Consider the following 18792-nt stretch of genomic DNA (forward strand, 5'->3'; position numbering starts at 1 on the left):
CCAACTGAATTACTACTAGATACCAGTTGTGTGATCCATGATTTGATGACTCACTTGTAGAGATTTTTGATGTCCTCCTGAGAAACTGTGACTCTCTCCGTCTTCAGCACCTGTGCAGTCAACTCGGTCAGATGGTAACTTTTACAGCGAATGAGCTCCTTGGCTGAGATTTCCACGTCACACACCAGACGGCCACAGGTTGCACTCTTCTCTGCAAAGGAACCACGACCCTGAAAGAATATACACATAACATGCACATACACACAAACAACACGTGAAATGTTTAGTGATATCAAAATAAAATAAAAATAACTCTTCAGTAGTCGGTAGTGCAAGCTTTGTATTGAGCAATGTGGCATCAGAGAGTCATGAGCATTCACTTGGACAATCTTATGGCCAGTGGGACGGAGGAGTTTTAGAATCACTGCTTTCTTACCCCTAATTTTGGCATGTTGGCCCTCCTGAGACGTCCCATCTTGGACCAATGTGGAACCTTGCAGACGTTGATCCTCTGCAGAATCACTTCCAGGTCAAAACCAAAGATGTCGTGACCCTGCAGGAAGAGATTCAAGGTACAAGGATCACCACACATGAGTTTTACCTGATGAAACACTGCACCTGCTTATGTGCTTCCTGTGCATCCTTTGATTTTATATTCAGTCATATTCAGGAAGGTGCACAAAAAGTCCTCAATCGCTGCATCTTCTACTTACCACAAGCACATCCGGGTCAATCTTGTGCATCTTGGCCAAGAAAAAGCCGAGCAGAGTCCGCTCAGTAGCAGCAATCTCCACCTTCCCATTCTAAAAAGAATGACGTAATAAATATGTTATAAAAAATATCTAAACCAAAAATATTAAGACAAAGCCTTTTCTCCTTTATGTGCAGACATCTAGAGAAGAGAGGCTGAGCTTCATAGGAAAAAGCAAACTCACCTTCTTCCTAACAGCATCTCTGAAGTCATATGGGAAAATGCAGTCTGCAGGTTTACTGACCACTGGAAAAAAAGTACACTATTTAAAACATACTATTACAATTCATAAGTGTATATAATAACTTTCACAGTGTTCAAAGTGTTTACATCATGAGAAATTCAAATTCAACAGGATAGAGATGGGATTTGAATGCTAGTAAGAGAACAACAGATAAAAGGATCACGTTTAATGACATAAAAATCTATGTTGCATGTTAAGCCAGCCTCATTCACCACAGAGCAATTTCTTTACCAATGTGACGGATAATACTTAACATTTTATATACATACAGTATATACAACTCACCACAGAAGTGGGTCTGGTAGGGAGGTTGAGGTGGAGCTTTATCCATATGGAACTGATAATGAACAAGTGCAGCTAGTGACACAATCTGCAGGAGAACAATTATGTCATGAGGGTTACATTATAAAGCACAATGAATCAAAAGGTGCTACGTTAAGGTCAAATGGACCATGATCTGACCTCGTTGTGGTGCGTCTTGGGGTTCTGGATCGTCTTGAGGCTGATGGACATGACGGTGACAGGTGGAGGGGACAGGTCTTTAACCACAGAGACCAGGTCACTCCTCAGGGCCAGAGCCTCCACTTTACACCAGCTCACCGGCTGGCTGATCAACTCTAACAGGGAAAAAAAAAAAGGCGTGGAGATGTTAGCAATTGTTCAGGGCAGAAAGCAACATACAGAAAATATATTTCATATCAATTACTCTACAACTCATATAATAAGAGAGCAGAGACAACAACTGTTTAACTGATACAGAAAACTGTTTCACTTCCACTTATTAAACTAATGGCCCCTCTCCAATCTACAAAATCAACAAAAATCATGTATAAACTACATGTTAAATATATGAAACAGGTCATCAGAAAAAAAAAAAAAACAATAACTTACGTGGTGTTTTGATGTCAAGCCAGCAAGGCCCTTTGATTTTCCTACTGAGGAGAAAGTGTTCCAAACTGGAGGTGTTGGCGCCAAAAATGTGGGAGAACGTCGCCCCCTTAAGGTCGGAGGGCAGCGTGGGAAACTCAGCCTACAATGAGTGTTTATTTGCATTAGATAAATGTGTTTTCATGATGGAAGAACATTGGGGTAGGACAACAGAGCAGCAGTGGTGGTGGTTACGCAGGTCTACTCACGGAATATCGGACTTCCAGGTACTGGCTCTGACTGGACACATCTGGAATTTCAAAACAGTAGTTCTTCTCCACCATCTGCAAATAAAAGAGAAACATAGAAACTCACACATGTTGCTTAAAAGACTTTTAAAAAACATTTGGCTAAAATAGAGTTGACACTGACCTTGGACTTAAACTTCATGATCTTGAACTTCTCCGAGAGCTCATTGAACTCCTGGTAAACATCCATCATCTTCACGGGAGTGTCCGACACCTCCCCAGTCTTAGGGTTCGCTTTCTGTGATTTAAAAATCGACAACATTGCTGATCAGTATAATCGGCCGATGTATCTCAACCCAAAAACCAGTGTGACAGAAAATAAAGCGTACATATTCACGAGGCAGGAAGTACATGGTGCGCTCTATGTTCTTGATGGAAACACAGCAGCTGACGTGAGACTTTGCAGATTCGATCCACACTTTTCCAAACAGGTACACTACACCTAGACAGACGTCAAATCAAAACATCAGATCTACAACAGAGTACAAGGGACAACGTCCTCCACATTCAAAATGTTTGACTTACCTGGTTGACTGTAGGGGTCTTCAAAGGCATCCAACCAATAGAAGCGGAACACCTGGTCCCCCTCTGGCCCCTCCACTAGGGGCAGTTTGCTAGAGTCCACCTGTACCTCTGCTGGAGCCTCGCTGACAGCACTCTCCTCCTCCTGTCCCCACGAGCCTCCAATCCTGCTAGACCTGGAACAAAGACACAAAAACTTAATCTCATGAATCATGCCTTTACATGTTAATACAGAGTCAATTATTTACATAAAACAAGTTATTATATACATAATAAAATGACTTACAACAGAGCAGGATCCAGAGTCTCTGCTTTAGCCTCCATCTTCACCGCAGCCACTGCTTTGGGCTCAGCTTCCTCTGTCACTGCGGGCGTCTTCTCCTCAAATCCAACCTCCATCGGTTCATCAAAATCCACACCATCAAATGCCAGAGCGTCATTGACTGAGAAACAAATCGACATAAGCGGTGAGTGCACGTTTTCTCTAGAGGAGACGACACAAATTTGTTTTTGACTTCCTCACCTTCCTCTTCTTCTGGTTCCTCCACTTTTACTCTCTGCTTCTCTGAAGGAGGAGCAGTTGTGGAGGGAGGAAGATGAGCTGACGGCCTCGGGGTCGGATCAGAAGGCGGCGGACGGATCACTTTAGCCTTTAACGTCTTAGCGGAGGGCGACTCCTGGGTGTTTAAAAGTGACATAATAAGAACATCAACATAAGGAGAGGATTCTAATGTGTCTTTAAAATATTGAAAACTATTTCAAAAAAATCTCAGTTGTTGAAAGAATACCTTTGGTGTTTGAGCTTTGATGGAAAATGGATTCATGGGTGACCCAAGAGACTTCTTCTTCTTCAGAGTGACCACAGGTGGAGGAGCAAGAGGAGATCGTTTCTAGGAGGAGGAGGATTTAAAAAGCAAATATCACAACACATCACACGAGATATGGACAGGAAGAAGGGGAAGCACAGCATAAGTATATGGAGCAAACAACCTCGCCACAGCTAAATTAATTAGTTGAGGATTCATTGTGTAAGATATTTTCTGTATTTGTGAGAGTACAGTACAAACCTCAGAATGCAAATCCTGTAAGATATCTCCCAGTAAGTCGTCTTTGGAAAGGTCCACGTCTTTCTGCACGAGACAAAATTACAACTCCGGTCAATGCAGTGCAAAAAAGGAACATGAATTGACGAGTTCTGTCTTCTTTAATCACAGGTTTGTGTTTGTACTGCCACTAAAGTGGCGGTGAACTAGATTCACCGTCATCTGGGTACAGACTCTGCCAACAGGGCAGGTTGGACGTTACATGGTTGCTACTATTCTCCGTTTCCTTCCTATGCTATGGTTTTGGGAAACTATATGAAATATCATCACAATATAAATATATTTACAACAAAGACATTTGAGTAAAAATGTGTCAATTGAGAATTAAAGTACTGTAAGACAATGTAGGATTTTGCTCTCTGGGTCTCAGACCCACTCAGACTTTGACAGAGGTGCCATTAACCAAGTTGTAAGTTGATCTACCATCAAAATAATTTTGGTTTTAGTTTCTAAAGTCAGAGAGTAAATTTGATCAACAAATTCAAAACACTAGAGCGTTTGACAACTTGCACAGCATTCATACTGCACACATTTCGGTGTTGTTTTATATTCATATAAGGGCTGAAATGATGAATTCATTAATGATCTTCGAATTGTTCATCTGCAAAACATAGTGAAAGTTTGAGGAGGTTCTCTGGAGGCATTCATGAAACAGCACATCCAGCCGATGTAGAAGAACAGATAACGTGGGTTGGAATATCAAAATGGACAAATGCACAAACCTCAGCAGGCCTCTTGACATTGCTGTTCATGAAGAGACTCTTGATCGTGTTGGGTTTGGCCACGACAGGTTTCTTCGCACCTTTCTTAGAGTTTGCTGCTTTAGCACCTGCTTTTCCTGCAAACACAAACGTGGATTAACACAAAGACGCATGACCAGCACACAGGGCGAGCCTCACTCTCGTCTTTCTGTTTACCTTTCTTGTTCTCCACTACATCCTCATCCAAATCGTCATCAAAGATTTCTCTCCCGTCCTCCACGTATCCTGTTCCGTCTGAGTGAAGAGAATTATCATTAGGGCCTCATCACCACACACGTTCCTGCAGTGGACAGCGGAGAATGCGACTCACCATCATCAATAATCCAGTCGTCCTCCTGTCGCTCTTGTACCATCTTTGAGTACTGCTCCTCGTCCACCTCCTCATACACACTGGTGAACTCCTCAACCTGCAAAACGAGAACTTCAGTTGAATATAATCGATGACCTAAGTGACACCGAGTAGATATGAATTACATGAAACACATGTCAAGGTGACCTCGGGCTGGCTGTTTAACCAAAACCCAAAGATAGTGTACATTACAAGCCATAAACAATTTCATAGATTTCCCTTCTAATACTTTTTGCGGGCTCTTTTTTGGGCTTTCAGTCAAATTCCAACCTGTTTGTAGTCGTCTCTCTTAACTAAGACAATGTTGCTGGTGCCTTTATCTGTCTTTGACATATAACAAATTCCTTCCTGTGTGCAGCACGATAATACCAACACAGAGAGTCGCGTAGATCTGATCAACTTAACCTATATTATGTGAACTTATCAACATGCGTACACAACACAGACTCCTTACTTCATATTTGATCTTCTCCCCCTTCTTGGCCTTCTTGAGCTGCTCTAGTGCAGACTTCCTCCCCACCTTCTCTCTCTTCTCTCGTCTGGAGCGAGACTTGGCCAGTCCACAGGAATCACCTCCATCATCTGAAGCCAGGTGTCAAACATCAATTTGACAACACAGCAGGTGTGGATATGATACTGTATGGTGAATTCTCCAACAAAGGAATTATCTGTAGTGATTTTTGTTAGGTAGTAATGTTTATCGAAAGAATCTGGTCTATTTGACTTTCTTAATCTTCTTAACATGAACACATTACACTAAAGATGGTATTAAAATGAACTGGGATTACTACTTAACTGCTCTTTTTGAGCGTATGCAGGACTAGACGTTATGCCAAAGAAGTTATCACAATAAAAAGAAATCTTTAAATCAGTTAAAATGTATCATTATAACAATATCAGACCCTTTGTATATATATGATATAGACACTTCAAAGTAGTTTGTGATATTAAATTAATTACTAGTAAAGTGTTATGTAAAAAATGGAAAGGGCAATAAATAGGTAACAATATATGTATATTGTGATTCAAATCTCTTCAATAGTAATACAACTAACATTTAGTGTTTATCAAAAATAATGTTTTAAGCACATTACTTTTTGAGACATAACATATATCCATATTGAGGTTTTAAAATAACTCGTTACTTCTACTTTTACGCAGGGACAGAAACCAACAAGGGTTTTTTGACAAATATCGATTCGTGCTGTTGTAAAATCCAACAGAATAACGTTTTCTGTCATATTATTGGAACACGTTTGTATAAATATTACACTGTGCCTTGCACGACAACGTTAGCATTGCACTGGTGTTAACAACCATAAACCATGTCACATTACAAACGAAAACAACTCTAAACTTATGTAGATAATGGTCAATGAGTTGCTTGTATTGTGGAAACCTTCAGTGTTGATGCCCAGTCTTGTTCCCTGCTAGTGTAACGGTGAGAGCTAGCTAGTGCGTTAGCTGCCTTCTTGACTTCCCTCGTGCTAAGCCGCTAAAGTCGGCTTTATTAAAGCCGGAACATGCACTCACCGCCGCTCGGACTTTCCACATCTTTATCTGGGTTTGACACCGGAGCCATGAGCGTCGATTTTATTGTCTGACAGCTGCTCTGTCACTAATGTAGTCAACACAACAACAACAGAAGCAACTACAGTCCGCGCCAAACTGCTTTCCCGGGGAAAGTCATAAGCAGGAAGTGACAACAAGACGCTGTCAGCCAATAAAGAAAAGGAGAGCTGTGTCCGATCTGTCCACACGGGGGCAATGTTTCACAGTGGAACCTTTACAGGATCCAGACAGCAGTGTTTCTCCAGTAGAAGAGTTTACAGAATATTACAAGACAAACATTCGACAGGTGAGTCTCTGAATATGTTATTCATACTATTAACCGATAAAGTATATTATAATCATATAAACTAACTAAATAAGATAGTTTTGCTCCCATGGTTCATACCAGAGGTTCTCTTTTCTTGGAACTTTTTATACCACCTGAGAAAATAATGAGCTCTCGAAGTCACACCATTATAACTAACATTAAAATACAGTGGTGTAAATAGGCCGAGCAAAGTCCGCTATGGACATTTCACAGGAGGAGATAAGATAAGATCATTTTAATTACACTGGTATTGTGAAATTAGATTAAGATGGAGTGAGATGTATTTCTTACAGTGTTTCCCATTTTCCTCCAAGTACCACCAGAGGAAGCTGGGATGTATACATGCATCCCGGTGGTACACGCACCACAGCATGAGAACCATGGGTTTTATACATTTCTGCAGGGACATTTTCTATGTGGATGATAGGCCTTTAGTCTCCATCTTTTTCAGTGCCTGAGCCTGTGTTTCCACATGAAGTTCCCCATCATTTCCATGGTGACCAGGCGAGACCATGGAGGGCACAATAGATTCCTGTCCCAGATTGGGGCCACGGAGACACTACAGTGAGTTCAACAATGAAAAAGAAGTACAAAGGATGCTTTGTCCTTCATCTCCACAGCATGTTTGCCCTTTTTACACTGTTAATCAGCATGCTTGTCCATATTTACGCATGCTCTAAACAGGCTTGATGAAATGGGTCAGTATATTGATCATAGCTGTGGCTTTAACAAATCAATATGATGTACAGTTTTGGTGTTGGCTTATATCCTAAGCTGTTTTCAGAATAGTTTTGAAAGAGGTATTGTTCTCCTTTCAGAATGGGGGTAACAATAAGTGTCACTGTAGTACAATAGGCAGAATGTACAGCCTAATTATGACCATATGGTCTGCTCTGCGGTCTCCTCTGTGGACTGTGGTCCACAGTTGTCGGAGCTCATCAGTGGTGAGCAGCTGATCTGTGATTTGAACCTGGACTGGACTGAACAGACGGACTGCGGTCGCTCCGCCGCACTGGAACAAAAGCAGCCAGATTGAAGCTGTGCAGTGAAGGCAGACACTATATTAACATCAGATCTTTATATTGTCTGGTGTTTCTTTCTGGACATCATGGTGAAACAGCGGCGCGTCAGGGCTCATCCCTGTTGTGGAGTTGTTGCGCCTCTATGTTGCAGAAGAGGATCGATGAAGGTATGAAGAACACATCCCTCGCAAAACATTACTCTGTTATAGTTATTAGTTATTCTACTGTGTACTATTCTACTATTCTACTCCAATCTTTGTGTTTTCTCATGAACCCACGGTGGAAAGTTTGCCAATAATCGCATGGTTTTAAAGAGAGTCATTTAGGATAAGATGGTAGATAATTTCAGTGCCAAATAATGTGATTTATATATACATTTATATTCGAATAATAGGCCATTATAATATTTTGGCAGTTATAACACAATACAATATAAGATACTGACCTTGTCAACACAGATCATTCACATACTATAGCTTTGAGCTTTGTATTTTAAAAATATTATTTTTGATGTATTCACAATACATGTATACATATTTATTAATTGCAATGTTATCAACTATTCTAATTAAATTACAATGTATATATTGATATTTGTTTGGTTGTAGGTTTTTTTATAGCAACCTTTGTATATAGTTTTTCACTTTTAAAGGCTGAAAATGTAGATTTTTTCTCTTAAGAAACTAACGTCTTGGTCAGTAAACACTTGCTGATGCTGTGCCTAAAGTCCTCCCTTTCCTCCCCTCATGTTGTTATGGACCACTCCTCCTCCCAATCCCTGAACTGATGAGCTGCTTCAGCTCTTCTGTGATTGGCTTTTTCCTTGCAGCTCTCTCCTCTTTTCTGTCACCATGGCGACAATCAGAGATCTTCTATTGACACAGAGACTCACTCATTCGCTCACAGCTCACAGCTCACAGCTGTGTTCTCTGGTGACCTATTTCTGCCCTGTTAAATAGATTATTATAGATTAGAATTGACAGAGCCAACACTGGGGAAATGCACTTGCTATAGCAGAGTTATGTAATATATTACATGTATATGAGTATACATGTGTGTAGCTGTCAATGTATATGCCAACTAAAGCCAGGATCTATTTTGCATCTGTATCATTTGGTGTAGTTTTCTTACAATGTTATTTGCTGTTTACTTTTCATATAATCTCTATCTCAATCTCCTTGCTTAGCATGATACAAAAACAAATAAGCAACAAAATAAGACTTTAAAGAAATATTCAAAAATATCATTGAGGTAATAATACTTATAATCAATTATAAACATTATGAATTAGTAGTAAATAATATTAATATAAAATGCAATAGTCACCTTTCACTATGGAAAGTAAAAAAGTAAAAGAATGCATGTATAATAATACAGGTGAGTAGTTTAACAGTGTTCTAATATTATTATCTGATTAAATCAACTTGGGTACTCACAGTGATGGCAATATGTGTAAGAGCATAACACAACCACACCTTTTTCATTCAAACATGTATATTATTAGTATTATTATCATTATTATTATTATCATTATTTTTATAATAATAAAAAATTGCCACATATAATAGGGTGGGGGGGGCTGCATGGGGCCCGTGAGCCGCGAGTTTGAGACCTCTGTTTTAAAGGAAAGCATGAACATCAAATTTAAAGTCAGCCTTCACTCCAAAACAGCCACAGAGTGAGACCTCCTGGCTTCATCCTCCTCTCTGCAGCAGCGGGATGAGAGAGGAAGGAGGAGGAGGAGGAGGAGGAGAGACAGAGAGGGCGGGGGGAACAGTTGAAGGAGAAAGAGTCGTAGTGGTGAGGAGAGAGGGAGAGAGAGAGGCATCATTTCACTGATGCTGAGTCACATTTGTGAGGGAGCACAGCTGCATCCTATGAGTCTTTGGAAATAATGGAGGAGCTTGAACACACCTGCCCTCATCCCCGGACGGTAGGGCATGTCTGTGTGTGTCTGTGTGTGATGTGTTGTTGTGGTGTGTGTAGAGTGTCTGTGACAGGGAGAGGGGAGGAAGAGAGGAAGACAAAGAGAGGAGAGAGAGAGATTGTGCTCGCTCCGCTGTTATGAAACGGATCCCCTCGATAGCATGTGACCATGGAAGATGCTCAGGATGCTGAGTGGACAGTGTGTGTGTGTGTGTGTGTGTGTGTGTGTGTGTGCATAGATGTCCTGCTGAAAGGACTCTGCATCAGTTAAGACAGAAAACTCCTACTCTGTCCCCTGTGTGCTGTTCTTTGGTGTTTGGTTCCTCCATCTTTGTCTTCACTCTTGTTTTCTCACGCTCTGTGCTCTCAATGTTTCCTCTTTTTTTTTTAACTTTAATCCATCTCATCACAGATGTTCTCGCTGCCTGAGCCAGACAGGGCTTTACTGAGCACGGTCCCGTCTCGCCCTCCGTCCTATTAGGCCTGTGTGCTCTTGATCACTTAGATTAAGCTGTACCATCTGCTCTGATGCTAAATGTTTGATGCTTCTCCCTGTGTTTTACAGGAAAAGCAACTAAATATGAGGCAATATTGAAACATGTTCCTCCTGTCCCTGTAAGTCTTGCTTTATCTTCCCGTTTTCCATAAATGCCGCTACTCCTGACAGTCATTTGCATGCAAATTCATTAAAATAGATATAGCTATTTATGTTCAAGGCAGTAAAAAACACTTGTCCACATTAAATTACCCCTGAATTACCGCCCACATATCTCACGTTTCAAATGAAGCAAAAATAAAAACTAGTCAGCGACAGCCATTTGTAGCAGAAGTAAATCTGAATTTGTGTATTTTTAGTGCAGATAAATACTATTCATTAGATGTTAGTCAGACTCACAGACTCATCCAGACATCAAGACTGCACAACACAACAGCAGCAGCAACACTCTCATGACTCAACCTAACACTCGGCGGACAATGTCTGCACATCATATCTCAATTTCAAACTTTATTTTGCTTTTAATTTGTTTTTATTCTAGTCCTGGTCAAGATTGCAGCATAGATAGTACACTTAGTTACAGAGACAAGACAATTATCACATATATAAAACTCACAACAGAATATAAACGTTAAAATGTGGTCATTAAAAAAAACAGAGTAAAAAAGAGAGATATAATATAATAATAAGTAAAGTGCAGACGTATAGGCCATACCAACAAGATCCTCAATAAGAACCCCTCAAAAATGTGCTCAATGAAGTTGACTTGACTTTACTATGAGAAATCAATAAAAGTACAGATTATTGTATCATATTGTGGATAAAGATTGATGTTAACGGCCTGTAAATGAACAACAAGCTCGCCAGTTTTTACTGTCTTTCTTTTTTAATTGTTGGTATATTATGTCTGTTTTTTTACAAAGAGCCGAATACAATTTTCCCACATTGATGACAAAAAAGTTGAACACACTATGACAGCATGAGCCTGCACAGCCAGCAAAGGTTTTAAGCTATAAAAAAATAAGTAATATTGTAAAAGTTAACTTTTACCTTAAAATAATCATATTGTTATTGTTTTAAATTGTTATTATACTAAATAAACTATGTGTTTTAAACATTGTAGCCTACATATACTATCTAAAAACATCCTACATACATCTGCATGTTGTACTGCAAAGTAAAGGGTTTCTTTCTCCATTAAAGGGTTAAGACAGAAGTTCTGATTCATCAGTCACATCTAAGAATTTTGAAGACATGCTTGTTTGCTTTGAGCTCACGGCAGGAACCTGTTGAGTCTCTTCTCTGAATTCAGAGTAATCTGAGTGTTAAACAACGTGTTTTCACATCCGACTCAGATTTTTTTTTGTTGACGTCACGTCCACCGGCTAAATTCAGTGAGACCGTTTTATCTTGCTCCTCTCTCGCACTCCCACGCCTTCACCGCTCTGTACCGACTCTCTGTGTCTCTGTTATTGGTGTGAATGACAATCCTCAAGTATGTATTACCTGCAGTCAACAGATGGCACACTGCAGCACTTTAACCTTGAGGTTGTTTTTGTAAGCGATCAAAACTGTCGCTCTGTCTACTTCTCTTTCCCTTTCATGTCCTTGTGTCTTTGATTATTGCTCCGTTTGATTCCTTTACACTTAATGATGTGAAAATTGTAAGTGTTGTGCCACATCTGTCTTATTCTTCCTTTTGTATTTAAGTTTATCAATGAAAAGCCTTTAACGACTGAATAGATCTGTCCATACTTTATGTCACGTGTCATTTTTAGGAAATAGGATTCAAAGGTTTTATTGTCATGTGCGAAAATAACTTCTTATCTTATCAAAACATTTAAAAATTAGCAATATATACTACTAACAGACAGGAAATAAAATACTGTACATAATATTCAATATGTACAGTATATGCAGAGAAGTCCTAGTGCAGTCTAATCAGTGAAGATCAATCATTGTGAAGATCATCCAAAATGTCCTTATAAGGTTAAAATGTCCTCAGTCTCTCGTCTATGTTTTTTTGGTCCTCACAAAGATACCCACACAAGATACACACACACACACACACAGAGTGATCAATAACACTCTGACTCTCCCTTAGTCCATCACTCCAGTGTGGAGGTGGTCAATAACCTAATGGAGGTTACTGTAACTGACATGAGGCTGCAGAGGGAGACACGCTGCTGTGTTTCTGCTCAGTGGACAGAACATGTTTTCTTCATGTCAGGGAATAACAAGCTATAATCCATCCACCCTTCAAATGACACCTTTCTCTCTTTGTCTTCCTGTAACTCGACCTCTCTCTCTCTCTCTCTCTCTCTCTCTCTTCCGCCTCTTTTTTTTTTCCCTGACGCAGACTCTGACAGAGCCAGCCATATTTGCCAGGGAGACGAGTTGTGACTGTCTCGCCCCACACGAGAAACTCACCATCGCTCAGGCTCGCAGAGGAACCCCAGGTTGACCTCTTCTCTTTCTCATCCGCACGGCTTTTATGTTTCTCTTCAATACACTGCTCACAGTTTGTCCTCCCATCTCTCTGCTCTGTAGATAGATAGATAGATTAATCGATCACAAAAATAATCGTTAGTTGCCGCTCTAGTGTTATTAAAACAAGCGGGAATATATATATAAGATCAGTATACTGAATAAAGGTCATTTTGCTGCATCATCATGCACAATAACCTGTAGTTACCTTTAAGGGAATGATAAATAAAGGTCACTCTGTCTGTGACTACATCGTCTTGGTGTCATTATCAGTTCTTAGTCTCTTTTTCATGTTGCTTCAGAGGCCAAAACCCAGAAAGTCAGCACATCACTCGCTGGCACTTTGAAAGCTTCAGTGCCGTTAATGCACAGTGATAAATAAAGACCTCGCAGATGTGAGCTTTAACACTGAGCTTTTAGTGAAATGAACCAACGTGAAACTGTAAAAGTGAAGCGAGCAGAAATAGGATTTATAAAAAAGATAACAAGAACGTGTTCCCTCCCCTTTTCTAATAGAAATATAAAAAAAACAGCAGTATTTACCTTTTTGGATTGATATAGTTTGCCAAATTAAACATCTGGGTTCTCCTAGTTCCCCAGATGTCATGATAACTGACACCAGATGACTTTAAAATGCTGGTAAATAATGGGCAAAGCAGTGAGGCCACTTGCCTCCAGGACAGACATCTGGATCAGGGCCACATAAAGCTTGTTTAAAATGCCTTTACTATTTCTCTCTGTCAGGGTTGTATTGTATTATTATATATATATACATATACATATATATATATATATATATATATATATATACATATATATATATATATCTCCGTCTGTCTTCTGTTTCCTGTGTTGCCCCCGACAACAGAGACAGTGATTGCTTCTATATATATATTATATGGAGAGTGGAAAAAACTGTGGTTAATTATGGCCTTAATGTTGTTATTTACCATGTGTCTGTCTAGTGCAGTCTGGGCCACTAGGTGGGGCTCAAACAGGGGATATTAAAATTATTTTACTAACCAAATTCATTGAGAAAAAAAAAATCTAAACAGAACAATATTAACATGTGTCTACTAAAGAATAAGGTGTACAAAATATGAGCAAATTTTGACATTGGTATTCACACTTTATGGATATAAGTATGTTCTGTTTATAGAGAGATACTGTTTTATAGCATTATAGCATTATAGCATTCATTTATAGCATATTACTGTGTTTAAATATACAGTAAATACAGAGGGTATCTGTATCTGGCAATCTATATAAACTATATAAACACCCCTGAGCAAAAAGTTCTTAACATGTTTGTGAAATTTGGAAATACGTCACAGTTCAAAGTTCACTTGGCTCGTTTTTATGAAAAAAAAAAGAAAAGCAAAACGCTCTATTTTGTGACTTCTGCACAATTATTACTACTTTATATCATTACTAAAAATGTCCTATGAAATGAATCCTAGCTTTGACTCAACCACACATAAGAAGACAAAAGAAACAAATTTTTTAAAGCCTGAACATGTGATGTATACACGCACACACCCCCAGGATGTCCATATAAGGAGTTGCGTATCATTCCCACGGCAACGTATCATGGTTAATGATGCTAAACATTACCACACTTATTGTTATCGGTATTGAACAAGGGGTTCAATTTGATATATTCATACATAATAAGTCAGTGCAGACTGTTTTTGTGAAGAACAAAGCTATAAATACGCACTTTCTTATTCTCATACGAGGCTGCGTCCGTGTACTGCTTTGTGTTCTCAGTGGACCGGCCCGTCAGAGTCTACGCCGATGGCATCTTTGACCTGTTCCACTCCGGACATGCTCGTGCTCTCATGCAGGCCAAGAACCTCTTCCCCAACACCTACCTCATAGTAGGAGGTACACACTGTGAGATGTTAATAAAAACAACCCACGCACTGACAGGATTTAAGTGGAGTTATACGTACGTGTGTTCTCCTCTGACACAGTGTGCAGTGACGAGCTGACCCACAAATACAAGGGTTTCACCGTCATGACGGAGCACGAGCGCTACGAGGCACTGAGGCACTGTCGCTACGTGGACGAGGTTCTGCGAGACGCGCCGTGGACCCTCACACCCGAGTTCCTTGAGAAACACAAGGTGCGTCATTGTTTACGGCGTCTGCGTTAAACTGTGCACGGAGCATTCAAGGCTCGTGGCCTGGTTGTTGGTGCAGGTGCAGGAAACCTTATTCAATCCATTTAGTTTGTTTTGTGTCGTTGTAAGTGTTCTGTTTTTTCACTTAAATGTTTTTAATTCAATGACACTTTGAGAAGTTTATCATAGTGGAACTTTAATTATTATTATTTTAATAGTTTTAAGGAGTCGTTTCCCTTTTAACACATAGTGCAACTGGAAAGATTTGCAATATTCAGTTCAATGTTCACCGTATTATAAGGCAAATTTCAAATATTAATATTTCAAACTACTGACTATTCTCTAATGCAATCCTCTAATATTCACTGTACACGTTTAATTTTTTTCAATTGGTATGCAACCTATTTATTAATCAAAAACAATGATGCATCATATTTAACGTAGTTATAGAGATTACAATAGCAAATTATAGTGTCAATCATGACATGTACAAATATATAAGATATTCATCAAATAATATTACGGAATACTAAAATGAAAAAAGTAGAGAAAAGAAGAACAATTAAAGTGTAGCATTTGAAAATGACAGGTTGAGAAACTTTGTGTGTGGAATGATTTAAATGTGGATTTGAGAGACCTACACTGTAAATGCTTGTCTGTGTATGAGTGCAGTGTCTGCTGCCATACAGTTCGTCTCCTTTAATTGTTTCTCAGATCGATTTTGTGGCTCACGATGATATCCCATACTCCTCAGCAGGAAGTGAGGATGTTTATAAACACATCAAGGAGGCAGGTCAGTTTATGATGCTTTATGAAAAGGAGGCCATAATTACATCATAATAATGATAATGATAATAATGTGGTCAGTTTTTAACTTCGACATATTTTGTGTGTTGATCAGGAATGTTTGTGCCGACACAACGCACAGAGGGAATCTCCACATCTGACATCATCACCAGAATCGTCAGAGACTACGACGTCTACGCCCGGCGGAACCTTCAACGCGGATACACGGCCAAGGAGCTCAACGTCAGCTACATCAACGTATGATACATGCCGATATCATGCCACAGTACTCCATTTAACTGCATCATTTTTGATGTCACCAATCACCTGTTTGAATACCGTGATTAAAAGCATCTTAACAACGTTATAGGCAGCAATGAATGCAATTCATGCAACTTGATCATAGTACAATTAAAATAATTAACGTTTTGGCAAATCATAGGAAACACGTTCTGCTACTTCTGGTGTCTGCTGCTTCTCTTTTTAGTTGTCATGTGCCTTTAGCAGAGCAGCCATGTTGACAGGCCACATGAGGAAACTCACAGGTTTAAATGATCAAATCATAATCAAATCATAATCAAATCATATTCAAATCACCGTCGCTCTCTCTATTTCCTCCTCTCAGGAGAAGAAGTACCGACTCCAGAACCAGGTGGATCGCATGAAGGAGAAAGTTCGCACGGTGGAGGAGAAGAGCAAACACTTTGTGTACCGCGTGGAGGAGAAGAGCCACGACCTCATACAGAAGTGGGAGGAGAAATCCCGGGAATTCATCGGCAACTTCCTGGAACTTTTTGGACCCGATGGAACATGGGTAAGTCACTCTTAAAGATGGCTAAATGGAAGTTACAGAAACAGTCCTGTACAGCGACACGTGGGGCAGCCGTATCACAGGGGGGCTGAGTACATCTGAGACCGTATTGTAGACACTGATAAGACTCACACTGGCAAAATAAGTAAATTCACTTTCCTGTTTGTGCTTGATAAAACTTTTGCTATCTGGTTGTTTGTTGATATTCGCAGACTCCATTCCGACACAAACTACAACTCACTTGCCTCTCTCGCTGCTTCAATAAGTAAATCTGACTCCAATTCTTAAAATTTGCCTGCAGGCCAATGTAGACGACAGAGGAGGTTGATCTGATCTGTTCATTCATTCGCAAAAAAACAAGATTATTGCATAAATAATCTGACATACAGCTCTTTAAACATATGCTACTATATCTGTTTAACAAGCTCCCCATCCTGCTTTGGTCTTTAAACCCATGTGAAACCACTTCCCAACACAACCACCGTCTCCCTCCTCTTCCTCTTCCCGACAGAAACAGGTGTTCCAGGAGCGCAGCGGTCGAATGCTGTCCTACGCCCTGTCTCCCAGGGAGTCGCCGTGCAACAGCCCTCCCCGCGAACTGTCCCCCCTCCGCTCGCCCTCACCCCCGTCCCCCCCCACACGTTGGCACAGTGCGCGGCCTTCGCCCCCGACCTCCCCGAAAGGGGCGTCCGCGTCCATCAGCAGCATGAGTGAAGGGGACGAGGACGAGAAGTAGATGGACAAACACATGCAAACACCTCACTCACAGTTCGCTGCCTGAGAACTGCTCACACACACACGCACGCACACACACACACACTGACTGGACACTGAAACCCTAATCCTCCAGGATGTTGATCTGCAGAAGACGGTGGTCATGGGAGAGTAGTTCTGACCTTCCGTGGTAAGAAGCGATCACTGTCTCTGTTGTCGGGGGCAACACAGGAAACAGAAGACAGACGGAGAGGATTTATGTACACAGTGTCATGGATCACAAGGAAGCCCAGAGTCCTTTGGATTTGCTTGGGATAGTCCAGCACTGATAGAGACTGTCTGTCCCACAGCAGCCTGCTCATAACCTCACCTCACTGCTTTTGTCTTGCTCTCTTCGGTTTAGTATCTTCGTAGGCGGGGACGTCGAGGCTTTTCGGAGCGACTGTGACCTGTAGACGTAGAAGAGGCACATCGTTACACAAACACTGTGTCTGGCGTTCAGTTCAGCGGCTCGTGTGAACTGGATTCACCATCACTGTGTAACTTTGTCGGTTAGGGATTAAGCTTAAGGCGCTACACGCTCCGTAGAACAGCAGAGGTGTCACAGTGGCACGCAATTACGTAGTCAGTGCTTGTATGCGGCATTTTTTCATCAAAGGTCCAGTCTGTAAAAGAAAAAGAAGAAATTGAAGATACAATTATTATACTGAATTGTGACTTTTTAATTCGCCCAAATACGCCAGACTCCTCTGTTATATATTAAGATTTTAGAAATTTCATGTCTAAATGTTGGAGATTAACATATGTTTTCAGGATTTTTAACTGATTGACATTGTTTGGTTTGATTCTTGTGTCAACACTCTCTGCCAATCAGTCTGTCGACGTCAGATTAAAGTACCAGGTACCAGGTACTAGCCCTAATGGAAAAGTCAAATAAACTGAGTAGAGTCGAGGCGTGCTAGAGCTGTATAATGGAAAAGCGCCAATAGTGTAGGTTCTCGAACACAATGGAGGGCAGAGTGAGGGATATTCAGCTCCAACATGCAACATCCACCAATGAATTTTACACGCTGCACCTTTAATGAATGTAGAAAGAGTGATTCACAGTCTGTAATTCTGTTCAATTATTTATACCCATGTTAAGTATGGACCAGTGTACTGTACCTAGTCTTTAAATGTCCACCTGATTGTGATCATTTAACGTAGCTTCTTGAACGTAACCAGCCATCACGACCCCTCCCGGAGCATAAACGTAACGACTCACTCACACACTCACACACACACACACACACAAAAACCTGCATCACTACAGAAACATGTCATTACTCACCATGAAATCCCACGTGTTTCAGGGTTTTTTTTTTTTCCATGTTTCCATCAGTCAGTGTTTAGCAGGTATTTTGTGGCTCTTTAGAAAAAACGATGTCCGCCAGAAAAAAAAATCAATCCTGACAAACATTTCTCCAGGGCTCTGATGATACTTGAAATATACAATAATTGAAGTTGTCAGGTCCAAAAAAGCTGGAGCATAGCCTTTAAATTTTCTTTGCTACGATTTCTGCTCAGCAGCGACCCGGATCAGGGTGGAGCACAGTGCTCTTCCTCCTTAACAACACACTAATGCAAGGTCGATGTCTTCTT

The 18792-nt window shown here is 40.5% G+C and overlaps 2 protein-coding genes and 1 long non-coding RNA gene across 4 annotated transcripts in view; 1 reads left to right on the forward strand and 2 right to left on the reverse strand.

Annotated features, from left to right (window-relative positions):
* pola1 (polymerase (DNA directed), alpha 1) overlaps positions 1-6589 on the reverse strand; it is a 48496-nt gene extending 41907 nt beyond the window's left edge. The window contains exons 1-20 of the mRNA XM_044040601.1: positions 6439-6589; positions 5360-5487; positions 4867-4963; positions 4713-4790; positions 4518-4633; positions 3760-3822; positions 3481-3582; positions 3216-3369; positions 2979-3135; positions 2696-2868; positions 2500-2612; positions 2295-2408; positions 2132-2206; positions 1887-2025; positions 1458-1612; positions 1281-1365; positions 936-997; positions 714-803; positions 437-553; positions 55-230 (exon numbers count right to left, since the gene is read on the reverse strand). Of these exons, the coding sequence (XP_043896536.1) occupies positions 55-230; positions 437-553; positions 714-803; positions 936-997; positions 1281-1365; positions 1458-1612; positions 1887-2025; positions 2132-2206; positions 2295-2408; positions 2500-2612; positions 2696-2868; positions 2979-3135; positions 3216-3369; positions 3481-3582; positions 3760-3822; positions 4518-4633; positions 4713-4790; positions 4867-4963; positions 5360-5487; positions 6439-6487 (2243 nt within the window). The 5' untranslated portion in view covers positions 6488-6589. The remainder of the gene's footprint in view (positions 1-54; positions 231-436; positions 554-713; positions 804-935; positions 998-1280; positions 1366-1457; positions 1613-1886; positions 2026-2131; positions 2207-2294; positions 2409-2499; positions 2613-2695; positions 2869-2978; positions 3136-3215; positions 3370-3480; positions 3583-3759; positions 3823-4517; positions 4634-4712; positions 4791-4866; positions 4964-5359; positions 5488-6438) is intronic.
* Positions 6590-7399: 810 nt separating this feature from the next.
* On the forward strand, positions 7400-18449 carry LOC122782023 (choline-phosphate cytidylyltransferase B-like). 2 transcript variants are annotated; one of them, XM_044046198.1, is made up of 8 exons: positions 7400-7973; positions 12588-12687; positions 14486-14602; positions 14692-14843; positions 15555-15633; positions 15742-15884; positions 16252-16440; positions 16949-18449. In XM_044046198.1, exons 1-8 carry the CDS (start codon positions 7893-7895, stop codon positions 17171-17173), a joined length of 1086 nt encoding a protein of 361 aa, XP_043902133.1. In that variant the 5' UTR covers positions 7400-7892; the 3' UTR covers positions 17174-18449. The 2 variants fall into 2 exon arrangements, with proteins under 2 accessions (XP_043902133.1, XP_043902143.1); XM_044046208.1 differs by lacking the exon at positions 7400-7973 and adding an exon at positions 9583-9739.
* Positions 12664-14767, reverse strand: LOC122782034. The gene is made up of 3 exons (XR_006361880.1): positions 14671-14767; positions 14436-14585; positions 12664-12772 (listed from the first exon to the last, which is right to left on the reverse strand). It is a non-coding gene; the product is annotated as an uncharacterized LOC122782034 (long non-coding RNA).
* Positions 18450-18792: the final 343 nt, after the last annotated feature.

Source organism: Solea senegalensis, linkage group LG1 (genome assembly GCF_019176455.1).
Source record: "Solea senegalensis isolate Sse05_10M linkage group LG1, IFAPA_SoseM_1, whole genome shotgun sequence".
Classification (NCBI taxonomy): Eukaryota; Metazoa; Chordata; class Actinopteri; order Pleuronectiformes; family Soleidae; genus Solea; species Solea senegalensis.

Excerpts from the sequence above, each read along its gene's own strand:
- LOC122782023 (XM_044046198.1), top strand. The coding sequence starts at position 7,893 with ATGGTGAAACAGCGGCGCGTCAGGGCTCATCCCTGTTGTGGAGTTGTT. Across the intron at positions 7,974-12,587 it reads GCAGAAGAGGATCGATGAAG|ACTCTGACAGAGCCAGCCAT; the intron begins GTATGAAGAACA and ends TCCCTGACGCAG. Across the intron at positions 14,603-14,691 it reads CACCTACCTCATAGTAGGAG|TGTGCAGTGACGAGCTGACC; the intron begins GTACACACTGTG and ends CCTCTGACACAG.